The sequence below is a fragment of the Pseudorca crassidens genome, chromosome 1, assembly GCF_039906515.1.
Source record: "Pseudorca crassidens isolate mPseCra1 chromosome 1, mPseCra1.hap1, whole genome shotgun sequence".
Lineage (NCBI taxonomy): Eukaryota > Metazoa > Chordata > Mammalia > Artiodactyla > Delphinidae > Pseudorca > Pseudorca crassidens.
Window position 1 is genome coordinate 185209316 of NC_090296.1, and position 25225 is coordinate 185234540.

At 35.3% G+C, this 25225-nt stretch overlaps 1 protein-coding gene across 2 annotated transcripts in view; it reads right to left on the minus strand.

Annotated features, from left to right (window-relative positions):
* DNAJC1 (DnaJ heat shock protein family (Hsp40) member C1) overlaps positions 1 to 25225 on the minus strand; it is a 363633-nt gene that overhangs the window by 83722 nt on the left and 254686 nt on the right. For both annotated transcript variants that reach the window (XM_067702975.1, XM_067702972.1), the window contains 2 exons: positions 23527 to 23617; positions 4038 to 4201 (listed from right to left, as the gene is read on the minus strand). In XM_067702975.1, coding sequence (XP_067559076.1) covers positions 4038 to 4201; positions 23527 to 23617 — 255 coding nt within the window. The remainder of the gene's footprint in view (positions 1 to 4037; positions 4202 to 23526; positions 23618 to 25225) is intronic.

Consider the following 25225-nt stretch of genomic DNA (forward strand, 5'->3'; position numbering starts at 1 on the left):
ATCCGTCAAAAATGAAGGAAAAATTTTGACATTCCCAGATAAACAAAATGTGAGGGAGTTTGTTGCTAGCAGTCTGGCCCTACAAGTGCTTAAAGGGACTCCTTCAGAATGAAACGAAGGGACATTAGACAGTTACTCAATGGCATATGAAGAAATAAACACCAGGATAGGTGTTTTTGTATTTACACAGGTAAATATACAAAAGAGCATAAATGTAATTTTTGTTTGTAATTCATTTTTAATCTCACTAAAAGACAACTGCATAAAGCAATAGTTATAAATCTAAGTTGACAGGCACACAATATATACAGATTTAATCTGTGACAATAACATTATATGGCGGAAAGTTTAACACTACTGAAACTAAGTTGGCATTAATCCTAACTAGATTGTTATAAATTAAGATGTTAATGTAATCCCTAGAGAAACCACAAAATATATGTCTGAATAAAGACCTGTATGTGAATGTTCATAGCATTTTTATCATAGCCCCAAAGTGGAATCAAACTAAATATCCATTAGCTGAAGAATGGATAAACAGTATGTGATATATCCATGATGGAATATTATTTAGCCATAAGAAGAAATGAAGTACTGTTAAATAACACAACCCTGAATACTTTATGCCAAGCAAAACACAAAAGGCCACATACTGAAAAGAAAAAAAAGGCCACATACTGTATGATACCAATTATGTGAAATGTCTAGAACAGGCAAATCCATAGACAGAAAATCGATTAGCAGTTGCCAGGGAAGGGGAGAGAGGAGAATTGGAGCTAACTGCTAACAGGTAGAGGGTTATTTCTTTATTTTTTTGGTGTGATGAAAATCTTGAATTAGATAGTGGTGATGGTTGCACAACATAGTGAATAGACGACAACCACTGAACTGTGTGCACTTTTAAATGGTGAATTTTATGTTATGTGACGTGCGTCTCAGTAAAAAATGCTACAGAAAGCCTACAGCATATATCACATTTAACAGTTAAATAAAAGAATATATAATTTTAATAATGAAATAAAACTTTTAATAAAGAAAGTTTTGAGATTGCAAATGAAACAAAGATACTTATTATATCACTTTTATTCTACATGTACTAGAGATCCTTAGCACAAAAGAAAAAAAAAGTGTAATACTCAGAAAAACTGTTAAAATTATAAAATAAATTTAGCAAGGTTGCAGGACACAAGGTTATTATACAAAAATCAATTGTATTTCTATATAGCAAATATAATTGGAAAGTGAAGTTTAAAAAAACAATATCATATATAATGTCATCTAAAAACACTAAATGACCAGGAATATTTTTTTAAACGTGCAGTATATACACACAAAAACCTGTAACACATTAAAAATAATTTTTTAAAGACCTATATGAATGGATTTATTTATGGGTTGTAGAGTCAATACTGTCTGGATGCCAGTTCTTCCAAAATTAATCTATATATTCAATGTAATCCCAATTGAATATCTAAGCTGAATAATTTGTGGAAAATGGCAAATTACTTTAAAAATTTATATGTAAGGGCTTCCCTGGTGGCGCAGTGGTTAAGAATCCGCCTGCCAGGCGACGTGGGTTCGAGCCCTGGTCTGGGAAGATCCCACATGCCGCGGAACAACTAAGCACGTGTGCCACAACTACTGAGCCTGTGCTCTAGAGCTACGAGCCACAACTACTGAGCCCACGAGCCACAACTACTGAAGCCCGCGCGCCTAGAGCCTGTGCTCCGCAACAAGAGAAGCCGCTGCAATGCGAAGCCTGCGCACCACCAGGAAGAGTAGCCCCCACTCACCACAACTAGAGAAAGCCCACGTGTAGCAACGAAGACCCAACGCAGCCAAATATAAAATAAAATAAAATAAAAAAATTTATATGTGAATGTAAAGTGGCAATCTTATAGGAGGAAAACTAAGTTGGAAAATTACTATGCCAGATATCTAGTACATAGCTACAGTAATTCAGATTGTGTGGTATCAGCACAAGCATGGAGAAATAGATTAATGGAACAAAGCAGAAAGTCTAGAAACAGACCACATGGTTATGGACACTTGTTCTATAATAAAGGTGGCATTTGCAGAGCTGTAGGAAGCAGTCTTTTCTTTAACTGGTATTGGGTCAGTTGGTTTGGAAAACTTTTGAAAAAATATTAAACTTGATCATTACTTTACAATAAACACAAAGTCCAGGGGATTATGAATCTAAATGTAAAAAGTAGAATACTAAAGCTTCTAGAAAAATTTGGAAATATCTTTATGACTGCAAAGTGGGAAAAGATTTCTTAAACACAACACAAACATCAAATAAAGGAAAGGAAAAGACTGATGACTAAAATTAATAACCCTGGTCATCAAGACACCATTAAGAGAATGAAAAGGCAAGCCAAAGTGGGAGAAAATGTGCAAAGATTCACTTCTGAAATACACTAAAAACCTCTTTACAAATCAGTAAGAAAAAACAAAGGCAACCCAATAATAAAAAAAAGACTTGAAAAGGCATTTCACATAGGAGAGTATCAGTGTCCAATAAACATAAGAAAAAGTGTTTAAACTTATTCATCAAAGGTTATACAAATTAAACCATAATTAAATATGACTACACACCTAACTCTAGGGTTAAAAACATAAAAGACTTGACCCAGTGTTGGCAAGGATGTAAAGTAATTGAAGTTTTCAGATCCTGTTGCTGAGCTATAAATTGATACAAACATTGAAAAAAAAAAATTCAGCATTATTTACTGAATTATTATTATTTTATTAATAAAATAATAATATATAATTATATATATTTATATATAATATAATAATATATAATATAATATATTATTTATAATTACATATAATATATATAAATATATATTATATTATATATAATTATATATTATAATTATAATTATATATAATATATAAATATATATAATATATTATAAATAATATATATTATTTATAATATATAAAATAAAATATATATAATATAATATATTAATATATATTATATTATTAATATATATTAATATATTGATATAAATATAATATATATAATAATATATTTATATATAATTATATACATAATTATATATATAATTAATAATATTATTATTATTATTTTCTGAATTATTCAGAAAAAATTCAGTATTATTTACTAAAGCTGACCCTGCAACTTAACTCCAAAAATAGAAATTTACACATACGTGTACTGAAAGTACAATAGTGTGCAAAGGAAACTTACTCATTATAGTCAAAAACTGGAAACATCAATCTGCAACAAAAATAAATTGTGCTATATTTCTAAATGGATTATACAGCAATGAAAATGAACAAACTACCACTACACACAATAATGAATAACTATCACAAATACTATATGAATAGAGGAAAGCAGATGCAAAATAGTACATATGGAATGTGTTATGGACTGAATGTCTGTGTCCATCCCCCCATCCATATGTTGCGATCCTAACCCCCAATGTGATGGCAGTAGCGGGTGGGGCCTTTGGGGGTTCCTTAGGTCATGAGGGTGGAGCCCTCATGAATGGGATTAGTGCCCTTTTGAAAGAGACCCCAGAGAGCTCTCTCACCTCTTCCACCATGTGAGGACACAGCAAGAAGACTGCTGTCTATGAATAGGAAGAGGGCCCTCACCAGACACCGAATCTGCCGGCATCTTGATCTTGAACTTCCCAGTCTTCAGAACTGTGAGAAATAAATGTTTGTTGTTTAAACCACCCAGTCTATTATATTTTTGTTACAGCAGCCTGAATGGACTAAGACAGGACAATTCCAGTTATAAACTTCAAACAGCCGGAAAAACTAATCTATGGTTAGAAGTCAGGATGATCATTATCTTTGTAGAAGAAAAGAAAGGTAGTGACCAGGATGAAGCATGAGTGTGGCTTCTGGACACTGGCAATGTTCTATTTCTTGATCTTGGCAATGGTAACTTGATTTACCATGTGACAGTTTACTGAGCTGTACATCTATATTTTATGTACTTTTCAGTATGTATTTTACTCAATTAAAACAAAATTTTAAAAATTTACCTGTTTTTTCTGTGCTCTGTTTCTATTTTCCAGCCAATCATCCATTTGTTCCTCAATTTCTTCTATAGAAGTTCCATGATCATAAGATTGAATATATGTACTTTCTAAAGGTGTATATACAGGAAATTCAGGTTTTGGTTTTTTTACTTTAACTTTCTTCTGCTCTAAAAAAAAAAATGTTTAAAAGAACCAATCAATAACATAATAGCTTCTAACATTTTATTCATAGACCATTCTTGAAAGAACACATAAATATATATTGTTCTTTCATCAAAATAGAATTGCTTTGCTATAAATAGTTAGCTGTAAAGTTTTATTGTGCCCTATCCACTGCATTGTTTTAAAATAAAACTCACGGGTGCTAATGATAGAAGATTATGATATAACCATCATATCAATTTGTATATATCTTTAGTGTTCAAAGTACTGTTCATGAAACATTTCATTATGGCATAGTGAAAAGAGCCTGGTCATTAGTGTTTTTATCCTACCTTTACTATCTAATAGTTGCACAATACCGGGCAAGTAACTTAACCCTTAGAACAAGTGTCCATTTTCTCTTCTGTGAAAGGGAGCTACATCTAACCTCATAAAGTTGATGTGAGGAGAATTATATATCCCCTAACATACTACTTGGCAGAAAATTAGCTCTTAATGGTATACATTCATCTTTTCAATATTTTACAAATGCAAAATATAACCTGGCAACATCAAGGGTAGTTATCAATAGATACTTATCAATTTATCAATTGGCCTCTCCATTAAATCCCTTTCTGATTAGAAAGTTAACACTGAGAAGCAACTTCACTCTTGATTACTACTGTCAAACTCATCCATCCTTATAACCATATCTTCTCCATCCTCTATGTATCTGTTATAATACTAACGTAATAAAATTAATATGATATTGGCATATGAAGAGACAAATTCCTAGAATAGAACAGAGAATTCATAAATGTTTCAGTTCAGTGGGAAAAGGATTTATTAAATGATGCTGTCACAAATGAATACCCATTTGAAAGAAAATTGGACACAACCTTACAATATATACCAAAATAAATCCCAGTTGGATAAGAGACTTGACTTTAAAAACCAAAACAATAAAAATCTTGCAAAAAGAAATCTAAAATACTACCTGTACTATTTAAAGGAAGACAAAATCTTAACTAAGACTGAAAACCCAAATGCTATATAAAAAAAAAAGATAAAAGACAGAATAAACAAATCAAGAGAGAAATAACAGATTTGGAAAGATCATCTACAATTCAGAGTACAAACAGAAGCCTGATATACAGAATACATAAAGAGATCTTATAAACTGACAAAAGGATAGGCAGCCCAATAGACAAAAATGGCCAAAAATAATGTGCATTAAGAATACAGGGTTGGGCTTCCCTGGTGGCGCAGTGGTTGAGAGTCCATCTGCCGGTGCATGGGACATGGGTTCGTGCCCCGGTCCGGGAGGATCCCACATGCCGCGGAGCAGCTGCGCCCGTGAGCCATGGCCGCTGAGCCTGCACGTCCGGAGCCTGTTGCTCCGCAGCGGGAGAGGCCACAGCAGTGAGAGGCCCCCGTACCGCAAAAAAAAAAAAAAAAAAAAAAAGAATACAGTGTTATGGGAACAGTTCTACTTAACAAGGCTGTTACCTTTCTAGAAATTACATGGTATCTAATACCATATTTTATCCTCTACTGCTTCAGTACCTTTATACATCCAGGCTTTTGAAATGGTGACTTAAAAAAAAAAACAAAACACCCTAATACCAAAATAGGAAATTAGTAACTTAAATGATATATGAGTCTAATTTAAAAGTATAAAAACATAGTGTCACCAGAGTACAATATGAGCCCAAATAGGAGGCCAGGTTTTCTTGTTTTTCAAAATTGTTTTTCAGAAAAGAGGAAGAAACCGTATAAATGACTCCTTATGGGGACTTCCCTGGTGGCGCAGTGGTTAAGAATCCGCCTGCCAATGCAGGGGATACGGGTTTGAGCCCTGGTCCGCGAAGATCCCACATGCCGCGGAGCAACTAAGCCCGTGCGCCCCAACTACTGAAGCCCGTGCACCTACAGCCCATGCTCCACAACAAGAGAAGCCACCACGATGGGAAGCCCGCGCTGCAATGAAGAACAGCCCTGCTCGCTGCAACCAGAGAAAGCCCATGTGCAGCAATGAAGACCCAATGCAGCCAAATTTAAAAAAAAAAAAGATTCCTTATGAAGTTGGTCATATTACTCAATTTTTCACAATTTCTTTATTTTGAGCAACAAATTATTGCTAAGGGAAAATACACATAAACTAGAATGTAGTTTTGGTTGCTTGTAGAGAATCAGTTATAAAAAGGAAGCAAATAAATTTGGTTTATTTCTGGGGTGTTGATCACAATTGCAAGTATCTGAATCTTTTAAAATATGCATTTAAAAAAATCACTTAAAAAAATAATACAAAACTTCCACTCCTGGAAAAATGAAGAAGTACTTTTTCATAGTCCTCTCACTAAGAAAAACTAAAAATTCTAAATGTTATATATGAAACAAACAGAAGAATAATCTGAATGTTGGAGAGAAGACAGACCAACTAGGAATGGCAGGACCCAATGAGCACCAAGGTGGTAACTTCCCTGGGTTTCTTACAGCCTCATATATCCCAGACTTGGTCCCAGGGAGGCTTGCAGCCTAAAAACACTGAAAGGCACAGAAATAATAATGGTAATATTAAAAAATTTAAAAAGCTTTCTCTTTCCAGCCAAAAGGACCAGAAAAGCAGCAGCATATCAAGATAAACTTTTAGATAATAACCGATCTACTTCAGGCAAACACAGAAAAAACTATGGCCACACCCCACCCCCATGCCAGCGAAGGCTAGTGGGAAGCCTAGACTTCTGCCATAGTGAGGCTGTAATGAGGCACCCCAACCTCAGGGTGATGTGGGAGAAGGCTGTGTAAGAAGCCAAGCTTTCATGTCTGCTGAGAGGTGATGTGGATCCCCCTTCCCATGTGGGAACAGCAGACACTAAGTTGGTAGTCTGGGTTTCCAAATCTACCCAGGGATAGTAGATTTGGAATAATGAGGTGTCCCTCTTCCTCCCTGCCAGGGTGGTTTCAGAGGAAGCCTAGAGGGCAATCAGGGCTTTCACAACTGTCCAGCTGAGGCACCCCTGCCCCCCACAATGTCAGAGGAGGCCAGGTGGCGAGCAGTAAGGCTGGGGTAAGTGGAGACCTACTGGCAAGCAAGAGCACCCACACCCACCCAACCCTGAAAGGATTCACAACCAGCCTCCCCCTCAGCTGTAATACATGTCATGAAGGGAACCTGGAATTCCACTCCTACCTGACTGTAACAGGGCAGCAGCCCTCCCCTTTCCACTGCTAGGCTTTGTTAGAGAACACCAGGTAAAATAGAGGATTTAAATAAGATCCAGAGTCTTGTAATACCTGAAATGTCCAAGTTTTAATAAAAAAAAAGTCACTCATCATACCAAGAACCAAGAATATCTCTATTTGAATGAAAAAGATAATCAATAGATGCCAACAGATGAAAGAGACATCCAAATTATCCGCCTAGGATTTTAACACAGCATATAAAAATGGTCTGACAAGCAATAGTACACATTCTTAAAACAGAGGAAGAAATAAAAAGTCAACAGCAAAGAAACAGAAGATATACAGAAGAACCAAATAGAAATACCAGAACTGAGAAGTATGCTAACTGAATTTGGCACATTTTTCAAGTGCAAAATGCAAACAACTGTCAACTCAAAATTCCATATTCAGTGAAAATATCCTTCAGGAATAAAGGGGAAACCAAGACCTCTGCAGACGAAGGAAAACTAAGAGAATCTGTTACCAGCAGACCTATCTGATAATAATGGCTAGTTATCTGAACAGAAAGGAAATCATAAAAGAAAAAAATCTTAAAATAGCTGGAAGGAGAAAGAACAAGAGTAAAAATATGGGTAAATACAATAGATTTTCCTCCTCCTCTTGAGTTTTCTATGTTATATCTGACAGCTGAATGGAAATTATAACATTCAATATATGTAGAGAAAATATTTAAGACAGTTATAAGTGGGAGACATAAATGGATGTAAAGTGAGGTAATGTTTCTATATATCACTTGAAATGGTAAATTGTTTACACCAGTAGATTGTAATAAGTTATGTATATATAACATAATACCTAGAGCACCCACTAAAAACGCTATACAAAATAATATATTAAAAAAACACTATAGGGCTTCCCTGGTGGCGCAGTGGTTGAGAGTCCGCCTGCCGATGCAGGGGACACGGGTTCATGCCCCGGTCTGGGAGGATCCCACATGCTGTGGAGCAGCTGCGCCATGAGCCATGGCCGCTGAGCCTGCGCATCCAGAGTCTGTGCTCCACAACGGGAGAGGCCACAACAGTGAGAGGCCCGCGTACCGCAAAAAAAAAAACAAACAACAACAACAACACTATAGATAAATTCAAATGGAATTCTAAAAAGAAAAACATTCGAGTAACCTACACAAGAAAGCAGAAAGAAGAAAACAGAACAAATAGAAAACAAAAAATAAAATGGCACACTTAAGCCCTAATATATCAATAACTACATTACAGGCAAATGGTCTAAATACACCAATTAAAAGATAAAGATTGGTACAGTGGATGAAAAACCAGGACCTATGTATATGCTATCTACAAGAAACTTACTACAAATTAATCAAAACATTAATCAAAAGAAAGCAGGAGTAGCTAATTAATATCAGGTAAATAGAATTCAGAGCAAAGGAATTTACCCAAAAGATGCCCAAAGCAAGCAGAAGAAAGAAAATAATAAAAATGAGAACAAAAATCAATGAAGCTGAAAAGAAAAGCAATAGAGAAAAATCAATGAAACAAGGAACTGGATCTTTGAAAAGATCAATAAAACTGATATACATCTGGAAAACTGACCAAAAAAGTGAGAAAACAGAAGTTAGCAGTATTTTAGCACTGAAACTGGAGAAATCACCACAGGACATGCAGACATCAAAAGGATAATAAAGTGAACAACGCTAAACACACAAATTTGACAATTTGGGTGAAGCTGACCAACTGCTTGAAAAATACAAACTACCTTAATTCAATCATTAAATAGATATATGAAATAAGATATTTGAATAGCCTTGTATTTATAAAGGAAATTTAATTTATAATTTAAAAACTGCCAAAAAGAAATATCCAGGCTTAGATGGCTTCACTAGAGAATTCTACCAAATGTTTAAAGAATTAACACCAATTCTACACAGCTTCTTTCAGAAAACAGAAGAGAAGACTTCCCAATTCATTATATGGGGGCACCCTGATACTGAAATCATACAAAGACAGTACAAAAAGAGAAAACTATAGACCAGTATCTCTCATGAATATAGATGCAAAAATCCTTCACAAAATATGTGCAAAGAGAATTCAGCAATATATAAAAAGAATTATATACCATCATGGTATTTACTGCGGGGGGGTGCAAGTGTGGTTCCATATTCAAAATTCAATCAGTGTAATCCACAACATTAACAGGCCAAAGAGGAAATATCACAAGATCATATTAATTGATGAAAAAAAAGTAACAAAAATTTAACAAAATTCAACACCCAGTCATGATTAAAAACTCAGAAAACTAGGAACAGAGGGAAACTTCCTTAACTTCATATAGGGCATCTATAAAAAACATACAGCTAGCACCTCAATACATAAGGCAAATACTAACAGCCATAAAAGGGAAAATCGACAGTAACACATTCATAGTAGGGGACTTTAACACCCCAATTTCACCCATGGACAGATCATCCAAAATGAAAATAAATAAGGAAACACAAGCTTTAAATGATACATTAAACAAGATGGACTTAATTGATATTTATAGGACATTCCATCCAAAAACAACAGAATACACATTTTTCTCAAGTGCTCATGGAACATTCTCCAGGATAGATCATATCTTGGGTCACAAATCAAGCCTTGGTAAATTTAAGAAAATTGAAATTGTATCAAGTATCTTTTCCAACCACAACGCCATGAGACTAGATATCAATTACAGGAAAAAATCTGTAAAAAACACAAACACATAGAGGCTAAAAAATACACTACTTAATAATGAAGTGATCACTGAAGAAATCAAAGAGGAAATAAAAAAATACCTAGAAACAAATGACAATGGGGACACAACGACCCAAAACCCATGGGATGCAGCAAAAGCAGTTCTAAGGGGGAAGTTTATAGCAATACAAGCCCACCTTAAGAAGCAGGAAACATCTAGAATAAACAACCTAACCTTGCACCTAAAGCAATTAGAGAAAGAAGAACAAAAAACCCCCAAAGCTAGCAGAAGGAAAGAAATCATAAAAATCAGATCAGAAATAAATGAAAAAGAAATGAAGGAAATGATAGCAAAGATCAATAAGACTAAAAGCTGGTTCTTTGAGAAGATAAACAAAATAGATAAACCACTAGCCAGACTCATCAAGAAAAAAAGGGAGAAGACTCAAATCAATAGAATTAGAAATGAAAAAGGAGAAGTAACAACTGACACTGCAGAAATACAAAGGATCATGAGAGATTACAAGCAACTCTATGCCAATAAAATGGACAATCGGAAGAAATGGACAGATTCTTAGAAATGCACAACCTGCCAAGACTGAATCAGGAAGAAATAGAAAATATGAACAGACCAATCACAAGCACTGAAATTGAAACTGTGATTAAAAATCTTCCAACAAAAAGCCCAGGACCAGATGGCTTCACAGGCGAATTCTATCAAACATTTAGAGAAGAGCTAACACCTATCCTTCTCAAACTCTTCCAAAATATAGCAGAGGGAGGAACACTCCCAAATTCCTTCTACGAGGCCACCATCACCTTGATACCAAAACCAGACAAGGATGTCACAAAGAAAGAAAACTACAGGCCAATATCACTGATGAACATAGATGCAAAAATCCTCAACAGAATACTAACAAACAGAATCCAACAGCACATTAAAAGGATCATACACCATGATCAAGTGGGGTTTATTCCAGGAATGCAAGGATTCTTCAATATACGCAAATCTATCAATGTGATACACCATATTAACAAATTGAAGGAGAAAAACCATATGATCATCTCAATAGATGCAGAGAAAGCTTTTGACAAAATTCAACACCCATTTATGATAAAAACCCTGCAGAAAGTAGGCATAGAGGGAACTTTCCTCAACATAATAAAGGCCATATATGACAAGCCCACAGCCAACATCATCCTCAATGGTGAAAAACTGAAAGCATTTACTCTAAGATCAGGAACAAGACAAGGTTGCCCACTCCCACCACTCTTATTCAATATAGTTTTGGAAGTTTTAGCCACAGCAATCAGAGAAGAAAAGGAAATAAAAGGAATCCAAATCGGAAAAGAAGAAGTAAAGCTGTCACTGTTTGCAGATGACATGATACTATACATAGAGAATCCTAAAGATGCTACCAGAAAACTACTAGAGCTAATTAATGAATTTGGTAAAGTAGCAGGATACAAAATTAATGCACAGAAATCTCTGGCATTCCTATATACTCATGATGAAAAATCTTAAAGTGAAATCAAGAAAACACTCCCATTTACCATTGCAACAAAAAGAATAAAATATCTAGGAATAAACCTACCTAAGGAGACAAAAGACCTGTATGCAGAAAATTATAAGACACTGATGAAAGAAATTAAAGATGATACAAACAGATGGAGAGATATACCATGTTCTTGGATTGGAAGAATCAACATTGTGAAAATGACTCTACTACCCAAAGCAATCTACAGATTCAATGCAATCCCTATCAAACTACCACTGGCATTTTTCACAGAACTAGAACAAAAAATTTCGCAATTTGTATGGAAACACTAAAGACCCTGAATAGCCAAAGCAATCTTGAGAACGGAGCTGGAGGAATCAGGCTCCCTGACTTCAGACTATACTACAAAGCTACAGTAATCAAGACAGTATGGTACTGGCACAAAAACAGAAAGATAGATCAATGGAACAGGATAGAAAGCCCAGATATAAACCCACGAAAATATGGACACCTTATCCTTGATAAAGGTGGCAGGAATGTACAGTGGAGAAAGGACAGCCTCTTCAATAAGTGGTGCTGGGAAAACTGGACAGATACATGTAAAAGTATGAGATTAGATCACTCTCTAACACCATACACAAACATAAGCTCAAAATGGATTAAAGACCTAAATGTAAGGCCAGAAACTATCAAACTCTTAGAGGAAAACATAGGCAGAACACTCTATGACATAAATCACACCAAGAGCCTTTCTGACCCACCTCCTAGAGAAATGGAAATAAAAACAAAAATAAACAAATGGGACCTAATGAAACTTCAAAGCTTTTGCACAGCAAAGGAAACCATAAACAAGACCAAAAGACAACCCTCAGAATGGGAGAAAATATTTGCAAATGAAGCAACTGACAAAGGATTAATCTCCAAAATTTACAAGCAGCTCATGCAGCTCAATAACAAGAAAACAAACAACCCAATCCAAAAATGGGCAGAAGACCTAAATAGACATTTCTCCAAAGAAGATATACAGACTGCCAACAAACACATGAAAGAATGCTCAACATCATTAATCATTAGAGAAATGCAAATCAAAACTACAATGAGATATCATCTCACACCAGTCAGAATGGTCATCATCAAAAAATCTAGAAACAATAAATGCTGGAGAGGGTGTGGAGAAAAGGGAACACTCTTGCACTGCTGGTGGGAATGTGAATTGGTTCAGCCACTATGGAGAACAGTATGCAGGTTCCTTCAAAAACTACAAATAGAACTACCATATAACCCAGCAATCCCACTACTGGGCATATACCCTGAGAAAACAAAAATTCAAAAAGAGTCACGTACCAAAATGTTCATTGCAGCTCTATTTACAATAGCCCGGAGATGGAAACAACCAAAGTGCCCATCATCGGATGAATGGATAAAGAAGATGTGGCACGTATATACAATGGAATATTACTCAGCCATAAAAAGAAACGAAATTGAGCTATTTGTAATGAGGTGGATAGATCTAGAGTCTGTCATACAGAGTGAAGTAAGTCAGAAAGAAAAAGACAAATACTGTATGCTAACACATATATATGGAATTTAAGAAAAAAAAATGTCATGAAGAACCTAGGGGTAAGACAGGAATAAAGACACAGACCTACTGGAGAACAGTCTTGAGGATATGGGGAGGGGGAAGGGTGAGCTGTGACAGAGCGAGAGGGAGTCATGGACATATATACACTAACAAACGTAAGGTAGATAGCTAGTGGGAAGCAGCCACATGGCACAGGGATATCGGCTCGATGCTTTGTGACCGCCTGGAGGGGTGGGATAGGGAGGGTGGGAGGGAGGGAGACGCAAGAGGGAAGAGATATGGGAACATATGTATATGTATATCTGATTCACTTTGTTATAAAGCAGAAACTAACACACCATTGTAAAGCAATTATACCCCAATAAAGATGTTAAACAACAACAACAACAACAACAAAAAACCATACAGATAACACCCTACTTAATGGTATAACACTAAATGCTTCCCCCCTAAGGTTTAGAACAGAGGAAGGATGCCCTGTCTCCCCACTCATGTTCAACATAGTTCTGGAAGTTCTAGATAGCAAAATATGGCATGAAAAGGAAACAAAATGCATACAAATTAAAAAGGAAAAAAATAAAATTATCCCTATTGTCATACTGACATGACTATCTACATAGAAAATGCAAAGAATCTACATAAAAATTCCTAGAACTAATAAGTAAATCTGAAAAGGTGCAGGATACAATATCTACATACAAAATTCAACTGAATTTCTTTACTTAAAGTAAACATTTGGAGACTGAAATTAAAAACCCAATACCATTTAATCACTCAAAAAAAAAAAAAAAAGAAACAGATGTAAATCTAAGAAGATACATACATGATTTGTAAGCTAAAAACTACAAAACACCAAAGAAATTAATGAAGCTATAAATAAATGAAGAGATATATTCAACACAGTAAATAGGTCAATCCTCCCCAAATTGATATACAAGTTTAACGTAATTCGTATCAAAATTCCAGCAAGATTTTTTTTTGTAGATACACACAAGATTACCCTAAAACTTACACGGAAAGGCAAAGGAACTAGAATAACTAAAACATTTTGAAAAAGAAGAAGAAAGTGGGAAGAATCACTCTACCTAATTTTGAGATTATTGTAGAGCTGCAATAATCAAGATTTCATATTTGTAAACCACATATCTAAAAGAGGAATCATTTCTAATTCTATTGATTTGAGTCTTCTCCCTTTTTTTCTTGATGAGTCTGGCTAGTGGTTTATCTATTTTGTTTATCTTCTCAAAGAACCAGCTTTTAGTTTTATTGATCTTTGCTATTGTTTCCTTCATTTCTTTTTCATTTATTTCTGATCTGATTTTTATGATTTCTTTCCTTCTGCTAGCTTTGGGGTTTTTTTGTTCTTCTTTCTCTAATTGCTTGAGGTGCAAGGTTAGGTTGTTTATTCTAGATGTTTCCTGCTTCTTAAGGTGGGCTTGTATTGCTATAAACTTCCCCCTTAGAACTGCTTTTGCTGCATCCCACAGGTTTTGGGTCGTTGTGTCTCCATTGTCATTTGTCATGTACCAAAATGTTCATTGCAGCTCTATTTACAATAGCCTGGAGATGGAAACAACCTAAGTGCCCATCATCGGATGAATGGATAAAGAAGATGTGGCACATATATACAATGGAATATTACTCAGCCATAAAAAGAAACGAAATTGAGCTATTTGTAATGAGGTGGATAGACCTAGAGTCTGTCATACACAGTGAAGTAAGTCAGAAAGAAAAAGACAAATACCGTATGCTAACACATATATATGATATGGAATTTAAGAAAAAAAAAATGTCATGAAGAACCTGGGGGTGGGGCAGGAATAAGGACGCAGACCTCCTAGAGAACGGACTTGAGGTTATGGGGAGGGGGAAGGGTGAGCTGTGACGGGGCGAGGGAGAGTCATGGACATATACACACTAACAAACGTAGTAAGGTAGATAGCTAGTGGGAAGCAGCTGCATGGCACAGGGATATTGGCTCGGTGCTTTGTGACAGCCTGGAGGGGTGGGATAGGGAGGGTGGGAGGGAGGGAGACGCAAGAGGGAAGAGATATGGGAACATATGTATATGTATGGCTGATTCACTTTGTTATAAGGCAGAAACTAACACACCATTGTAAAGCAATTATACCCCAATAAAGATGTTAAAAAAAAATAAATAAAAAAAAAATAAAAGAGGAATCATATCTAGAACATATATATGAAGAATTCTTAAAACTCAATAGTAAAAATAAAAATCCAATTAGAAAACAAGCCAAAGGCATGAAGAAAGATTTTACTGGAGACGATATACACGTGGCAAATAAGCACGTGAAAAAATGTTTCAACATCCCTATCCATTAGGAAAATGCAAGTTAAGACCATGGTGAGATATCTCTACACACCTTATCAGAATAGCTAAAATAAAAAATAGTGAGAATATCAAATTCTGGTGAGGCTGCAAAGAGACTAAATCTCTCATACAACGCTGGTAGGAGTATAACATGGTATGGGAACTCTGGAAAATAGTTTGGCAATTTCTTAAAACTCTAAACATAAACTTATCATATGACCCAGCAATTACACTTCTGGGTTCACACAAAAATTTACATATGACTGTTCATAGCAGCCTTATTTGTAACAGTCAAAAACCATAAACCACCAAAATGTCCCACAATAGGTGAATGGTTAAACAAACGGTGGTACATCCATACTATGGAATATTATTCATTAATAAAAGGAAATGAATTACTGACACACGGAACAACTTGGATAAATCCCAAAGGCAATACAATGAGTGAAAAAAGCCAGTCTCAAAAGGTCACACACTGTATGGTTCTCGAATTCACATTCTCTAAATCATACAGTCAAAATTACAATGTTAGACAGATGAAAAATAGATTAGTAATTGCCAGGTGTTAGGGATAATGGGGGGATGGGAGAAGGTGATGGTTGTGATGATAAAGCAGTAGGGGATAACTGGGGTGGTGGCTACATTAATATAAGCATGTGATAAAATGGCAGAGAACTATACATACATTTTCTATCAATGTCAGTTCCTAGTTTTGATATTATACTATACTTATATAAGATAACCAATGGGGGAAACTGAGAGGAGGGTACATGGGACCTCTCTGTACTATCTTTGCAACTTCCTATGAATCTATAATTATTTCAAAGTAAAAAGTTAAATAGAAAAGCAACAGTTCACGGGAGTTCCCTGGTGGTCTAGTGGTTAGTATTTGGCGCTTTCACTGCTGTGACCCGGGTTCAATCCCTGGTCAGGGAACTGAGATGCTACAAGCTGCACGGCACAGCCAAAATTAAAAAAAAAAGAAAAATTAAAACAAAAATAGCAACAGTTAGGCAAATGGTGCTGGGAAAGCTAGATACCATGTGAAAATAAAGAAGTTGGACCCTTACCCAACACCATATATAAAAACTAACTCAAAATGGATCAATTACCTAAGTCTAAGAACTAAAACTCTAAAGGTCTTCCAAGAAAATATAGGGCAAAAGCTTCATGACAATGGATTTGGCAATGATTTCTTTGATATGACACCAAAGGCACAGGCAATGAAAGAAAAAATAGACAAATTAGACTTCATTAAGATTAAAAAATTTTGTGCATCGAAAGAGAATATCAACAGAGTAAAAAGGCAACCCATATAATAGGAGAAAATATTTGCAAATCATGTATCTGATAAGGAATAATATACAGAATATATAGAAAACTTCTAAAACTCAACAACGAACAATCTGATTCAAAATTGGGTACAGGGCTTGAATAGTAATTTCTCCAAAGAAACATGCAATAGGATGGCTATAGGAAACACACACACACACACACACACACACACACACACACACACACACACACACACACAAAATCCCCAGAAAATAAAAAGCATTGGCAAGGATATGGAGAAATTGGAACTCTGTGCACTGTTGGTGAGAATGTAAAATGGTACAGTGCAATGGAAAACATTATGGAGGTTCCTAAAAAAAAGTAAGAATAGAATTATCATATGATCCAGCAATTCCACTTCTGGATATATATCCAGAAGAGCTGAAACCAGGGACTCAAAGAGATATCTGTACACCCAAGTTCACAGTAGTAGTATGCACAACAGCTAAAAAGTGGAAGCAACCCAAGTGTTCATTGACAGATGAATGGATAAACAAAATGTGGTATATACATACAATGGAATATTATTCAGCCTTAAAAAGAAAGGAAATTCTGACATATGCCACAACATGGATGAATCTTGAGGACATTATGCAAAGTGAAATAAGCCAATCACAAAAAGATAAATACTGTATGATTAGACTTATGTGAGATACTTAGAGTAGCTGAAATCACAGAACAGTGGTTGCCACAGGGTGGGTGGAGGTGAGAATGGGGAGTTATTATTTAACGGGTACAGTTTCAGTTTTGCAAGATGAAAACAGCTATGGGAGATGGAGGGGGGTAATGGTTGTACATTATGAATATATTTAATACCACTGAACTCTGCTGTACTTAGAAATGGTTAAGATGGTAAATTTTGTTATGTATATTTTACCACAATGAAAATTATTGAGGGGATAAAGCAATACATTGGTTTTATTGTAACAATCATATATTTAAAAAAAAGGAAAAAATCCTAATATTAGATGAATTGTGACTTGGAATAAAATTTTCACTGTCAGTCTCATACATGGAATCAAAAAGATCATACCTCATTACATATGGAAATAAAGATGATTTACTCTGTGTTGATGACTCAAAAAGTAGTTTTACTGATGACAAGAATCCTCCTGTCAAAAATGTTACTGAAGAGTTTAAATAAATTGCTTTAAGAAGTATGAAGTAGAAAAGAGCAATACGGTATTTCTAAATTCATTAATTCATTCAATTAATAGTTACTGAGGAGCTACCACATGCCTGGCATTATTCTAGGTGCTGGGGTTATGACTATAGACAAGAGAGACGAAAATACCTGCCTGCATGGATCTTATAAAGTGATGTATCATTTTATATACAGTTACATTAAATAGGTACTCATTTCCAGATTAGTAAGTAAAATTTTAGTTGAAATTTGACCAGTTAATCTATAGCCGTAATTGTTTATATATTAAATTGAATAAATGCTTTTCTGAATCATTTCAGTGAGAAAACTGAGATTGCATTATATTTAAGCATCACAGCATTATGATTATGAAATACCGAGGCAACTGTAATTTGTATTTGAGCTATATGATTTTAAAAATTCACATTCCATTGTTATTAGAACAAAGTACGTAGGAAATAATACTATTTTAAAGATATTCTTTGCCTACATATAAACTCTTGGGGCTAGGGCTCCTATCAGGTTTTACTATATAATAAGTTAAGGTACAGAGTTTCTATTTGGTCATGTTTCCAAATGTACTGGAGCTAGCGATGTGTCATATGCCTTTTCATAAATTATCTCAGAGAGTAATCTCCCATCCATGAGCACCCTATATTACCAAAGGAAAAAATGTTCGAACCCATTGGGATTACATCTGCCCTACCTCCTTTGTCCTCCTTCTCCATTAACCCCTGAATTAGCTTACAAATCAGCACTAGCAACTCCTTTCCTCATGAACCTAAGTTTTCTAGAAAACCAGTCTTCCATTACCTTAGGGAAGGTGAATGTTTTCCCATCCTGCCACCCTAAAGAGATATATTCTGTCTACCATGTTCTTACTGTCCCCTTGGCACCCCTACTTAGGCTATCACTGGGGCATGGAGCGGGGACCACACAACAAGAAGAAAAATATAATGTCTGGAATGATTATCTCTGTAGACAAAAAAGAAGTACTTGACAGTAGGGTTTTGATTATTTGATTTTGCTTTTGTTCTTAACTCATATAAAGTACACAGTAAAAAAGGGAAATATTGTGTTTTCCTTCGACCCTTCCTCCCCTCTTTTCTCTATTCAAATTTTAACCTTTACAATCAATTTCTTCATAAAATAACTCATTTTTTTCCATTCACAATATGGGCTGTTTCATTATAGTACTTAGAACTCACATCTATTGACTTAGATTAAAACTCATACAATTAGAGAATGTATAAAAATATTAACACTGAAAAAGTCTTATATTTATAAATATTCAACTTGGATTTAAACCTAAAACATAAAATTGATTAAAAGTTTATAATAAAGAAAGAAATGCTCAAAAATTTCCAAATAAATCATCACATTTTTTTCCATAAAGACTTCCCAGGAGAACGATATTTATTTTTAAGAAATTACCCTTTTTTCAGATTTCCCCCCTAAAATACCATTTCAGCAAGTAACACCACCACACCCTACTCAGTGTAGTTCTAGTGTAGCTCTTAGAGGACTCTGCACAATCTCAGCAGTAAAGCAAATAGACTTGAGGGCAGATTAGCAATTAGGTCATGAAAAACAGGCAGCATAAAATAGCTATTGTTAATCTGCATGAGATGAATTTACTCAATTAAGCAGATGGAAATGTTATTATGAACTCAGTATTCCAATGATGGTCTTTAAAATTAAGAAGGATGGGGGCAAATGAAATGCACACTGGGGGATCTGGGGCCTTTATGTATTAGTTCTAAAGTATACAATGTAGAACACTGTAATGAAGTTAACAAAATTAATTAAAAGATTCTTTGCATGTAACCATTAGAGACTACATTTAAAAATACATGACAGCTTTTGACGTTATTAAGAGTAATGTGACTGTTCTTTAACATTCTTAATGTTGATACCATCACCTTTTCTAAATATACTACTGATATCAAAACATGAGCGACATTAGTCTTATTACTCAGAGCCTAGGATGAGTATTGTTTTTAATAAAGTTTCTGGCATTTAATTTCCTCATTTTCAGTTTCAAGAAACCATAAGCTAGTAATGAATTTTCCACCTTTTTAGAAGACTATCACACATTTTTGCTGGCATACAGAGTTTTCAGATATTTACCTATTTTTAAATTAATGTTTCTTTACACAATATTTTTATTAAATAATAACAAATTATTATAACGAATATCATATGATACCACTTATATGTGGAATCTAAAGAAAATGATACAAATGAACTTATTTACAAAACAGAAAGAGACTCCCAGACATAGAAAAACTTACAGTTAGCGGGGGGGGGGAAAGAGAGAGAGGGATAAATGTGGTCTTTGAGATGAACAGATATACACCTCTATATATAAAATAGATAAACAACAAGGACCTACTGTATAGCACAAGGAACTGTATTAAATACCTTATAATAACCTGTAATGGAAAAGAATCGACATGTATGTATATGTGTAGCTGAATAACTTTGCTGTATAACTGAAACATTGTAAAACAACTCTACTTCAATTTAAAAATAAAAATTAAAAAAAAATTTTTTAAAAGAGCATTATCAAATCTGCTTGAGAATTATTATCAAATTCTTAGGCAGAACAAAAGTCTCTAAACAATTTTGGAAAAATAGTCATGAAAACATGACTATGAAAGCAATGAAATTAGTGTATTCATACTGCCTTTGGTAAATTTTGGTTTAGTTTGATATTTTTCTCTTTTCTTGTAAATGTCATTTCCCCTCCTCCTTTCTTTTTTTTTGCGGTACGCGGGCCTCTCACTGTTGTGGCCTCTCCCGTTGCAGAGCACAGGCTCCGGACGCGCAGGCTCAGCGGCCATGGCTCACGGGCCCAGCCGCTCCACGGCATGTGGAATCTTCCAGGACCAGGGCACGAACCCGTGTCCCCTGCATCGGCAGGCAGACTCTCAACCACTGCGCCACCAGGGAAGCCCCTTCCCCCTGCTCCTTTTGACTAGTCTTAAAAGGCTTAGAAAATTTTTATGTAACAGTTTTACTTAAAAGTAACAATTATATAAAAATTACATTTAAAGTTTCATTTATTCATTGATTTATTCAATTTCATTAAAACTATTTCAACAATTGCTCTAACATCAACTTCTGTTTCAATCTTTGGTTTAATATAACAATAATAATCATTTGTCCACCCTTACCCTGCTCTGCAAAACACACATCAGTCAACCTTAATACGTAATTCTCTAACATCCTAAACTTTCCCTCTTAAACAGAAGTCTGCTTTAAACAATGATATAGTTTATCTGAATATTATTTTGTGTTTGTAACTGTTGAAACTTTTATTTTTTTATTGGAGTATTGATTTAAAATGCTGTGTTAGTTTCTGCTGTACAGCAAAGTGAATCAGCTATACATATACATATATCCACTCTTCTTTAGATTCTTTTCCCATATAGGTCATTACAGAGTATTGAGAAGAGTTCCCTGTGCTAAACAGTAGGTCCTTATTATCTGTTTTATATAGAGCAGTGTGTATATGTCAATCCCAATCTCCCAATTTATCCCTCCCCACCCCTTTCCCTCCGGTAACCGTAAGTTGGTTTTCTTCTTCACTAATATTAACGCTCATTAATATTCATGGGATTATATTAATTCATATATTTAGTCATTCATCCATTTATTAAACATTTACTCTGTGCCAGGACACTATATTCAATGCTGCAGACACAAAGATGAAAAAGAAAGTCCCTGTTCTAAAGCTGCCCAGACACCTGAAGGTTGTATAAGGCAAAAAATGGTCCCCTAACCATGACCATGTTCTAATCCCCAGACCTGGGAATATTTTACCTTACATGGCAAAAGAGACTTTGTAGATGTGATTAAGCTTGAGATAGGAGACTATCTTGAATTATCCAAGTTGGCCCAATATAATCACAAGTCCTTAAAAGCAGAGAACTTTTCCCAGTTATGATCAGCCAGAGATGTGACAACAGAAGAGTCAGAGAGATGAAACATTGCTGGATCTGAAGAAAGAGGAAGGGGGCCAAGATCCAAGGAGTGTGGAAGGCCTCTAGAAGCTGGAAAAGGAATGCAGCCTTGCTTGATAACCTTGATTTTAGCCCAGCGAGACTCATGTCAGACTCTGAGCCATACAACTATAAGATAATACATTTGTGTTTAAGCCACTAAATTTGTGGCCATTTGTTAGTGCAAAAATAGAAAACTAATACTGGGATCATCTAGTCCAACATGTTTTTCTGACAGATGAGGAAAGTAAAATCCTCAGAGTCACACATTTAGGTAGTAGCAGTGTACTCTTTGGGTTTGGAGAGAACATAATTCTCCTCTATTCTCAAACCACGGTCAGCGTCAGGGTAAAGACAGAAAGCTAGACTTTCAGTATATGAAGGGAAATGGCCATGACCATTTTTCTGTATATACTGAAAGTGTGAACCGAATGCGTGGCATACTAATACCACAGTTGCTCTTTTCCAGTTTGATTTGGCTAAATGACTTCTATGCGCTGCAGAAAAGCTTTTACTGTTTACCCTTAAAGCACACAAGTTGTTTTCTAAACTACACATGCTGTGTATTTATATACACTTATAGGCGTGAAGTGACCAGGTATTAAGGGTGTTTACACTGTCTTCTGTGCCCAGATTGGTACCATGCATAGCATTCAGAAATGAAGTCTGAACCAAAAACATTCATATTGGAATTTTTTAAAAAATAGACTTCACCTCCATGAATTCAGTCAACAATTACCTACTGAGAACCTACTATGTGCCAGGGACTCTTTAAGGTCCTTGTATAGTCATAACAGTGAACAAAACAGATAAAGGCCTTACCCTCATGAAGCTTACATTCTACTGGGGGGACCAGAGAGTAAACAAAATGAATATATAAATTAAAGTTAAGTAGTGTTAAATGCTCTGGATAAAGATAAAGCAACGTAAAGGGACAGAACGTATACGTGTGGGAAAGATGTAGATATACAAACTTAGACAAAAAGACCAGGGCTGGTAAAATGTCTTAATAGTATGTTCAACTTTTCCTAAAATCAGCAAGAGCTGTCTTTAGTGTTCAATGGAAGATTTCAACATACTGACACTTTAGCCAAGGTTTTTCATGTTGTATAACAATAATACAAACGAAACAAAGGCTTTCAAAACAAAAATCATTGACATTTTCAGGCTTCCTGTTTACTACTGTAATACAGCAAGCTGGGGATCAACTGGATAGACTCAGCACTAAATATCAATGACAACTGCAGCACTGGAGTATTTAAGGACTTTCTAGATTTTGGATGCCTCTCAGATTAAAGGAACTATATGACCCCATGTTAATTTTACCCCTCCTGATATTGAGCTGTGGGTGGTTCAGAAATTACTAATATAGTATTTTCCACATATAGTATATTAAGTACAAGTAACTCCATTTACAGAGTAGCAAAGAAAGCACAGAAAATTTAATTACTATTGAATTTAAGGGAAAATCCAAATTTAAATAATCAGTTTTATATAATATAGTTAATACAGTAAGAAAATGTTTAAAACTCACTTTGAAGTGTTTCAAGTTCGGCTCTAGTCAATGCATCTTCCTTTTCCTTCAATCTTGTTTCTTTATATTTAGCATAAAACTGCCCAGCATCCTGAAAAAAGAAGTAACAAATAAATTAACATAAAAGTCAGTTTGCTTTGATGGTATTTTCCACATAACTTCAATTTAAAGCAGTGTATTCAGGGACGCGGGTTCAATGCCTGGCTGCGGAACTAAGATCCCACGTGCTGCGGGGCAACTAAGCCTGCGCACCACAACTACTAAGCTTGCACACCTCACCGAGAGAGCCCACAGGCCGCAAACTACAGAGCCCACGCTCCCTGGAGCCCGTGCACCACAACTAGAGAAGAGAAAATCTGCACGCCACAACTAGAGAGAAACCCGCGTGCTGCAAGGAAGCCATAATGGAAGATCCTGTATGCTGCAACTAAGACCCGATGCAGCCAAAAAAAATAAGGAAAATAAATAAATAAAAATAAAATAAATATTAAAAAAACTATTTAAAGCAGTATATTCATTTAATAAGTAGTCTTCCTCTGCGTTTATGCTTTCAAATTTTATGATGAACAGAAGAAACTGAATAAGCAGTTATCTACGATTTCTCTATCTTAGAGAACTAATGAAAGCCAGAAACTACATGAGTATAAATATGTTTAAGTAAAGCCTTTACTCTCAGATAGGAAAGGGATGTATCCTCTTCCTGTTTTCTTCCATTGTATATTTTCTCAGTATTATGCATGGACAGAGAGCAGAAAAACACACTTGCTGAACTGAATTATTTGATATCATAGTAAATTATATTATTGTGACTAACAAAGTACTAACACTATTTTCATATTAGTCCCTTAACTCCAAAAGATTTTCAAAATTACTATATGCAAATCTGATTGTGAAACTTCTATGACCATACAGATACAAGTGAAAGTTGTCACTCCACTGAGAGTTGAGGATTGAGGACACACACTATACGCAAATACTTAGGTGTCAAGATACAGTGGCTAAAGTCTCAAGGAGTGGCAAATAGGATAGGTAAGACTTTAGCAGAGTACCGAAAAAAGACCAGGCCTTTAATCACAGACATGGAGATAAACAAGTTGGTGCTCTAGGCATATGAAGATCCTGACAGTGAAAAAAGCAAAAACAGATAATCTTCCACCACCCCTTGACTCAAACTCCATCTGTTCTATAGCAATACTACTTGTAGCTGCCAGGCTACACTGTGCTATGCTTTCATGTCTTTCTGTATGCTTTGCAGTCTAGCTAGAACATTTTGCTCCCCTACCATTACTCTGAAGAACTCCTACTCATCCTTGAAAACCCTATTCAAGCATCACCTCTTTTGCAAGTCTTTCTGACCTTCCCTGGAAGAGTAATTCTCTCCTGTATACTGCTTCTGTATTTAAACCCATTTCTATGGTTGCTTGTATCATGCTGTATTCTCTTCTAGAAAATGAGAAATCTGAGACAGGGTTACTTGTATGCTCAGAGCACAGTATCTAGCATCAAACAGGCACTCAATAAGCATTCTTTGAACTGAGCTAGACTGAAATATATGAGAAACCTAGTAAAGAAAGAAGTAAAAGAGCTTGATGAATGACTGGTGTGGAATAAGAAAAAGATATCAAGGATAACTCTAGAGTAACATTGCCAGACTGTATGACTCCTAGAGCATATAAATCATAGACCTGTCTGAGAGGAT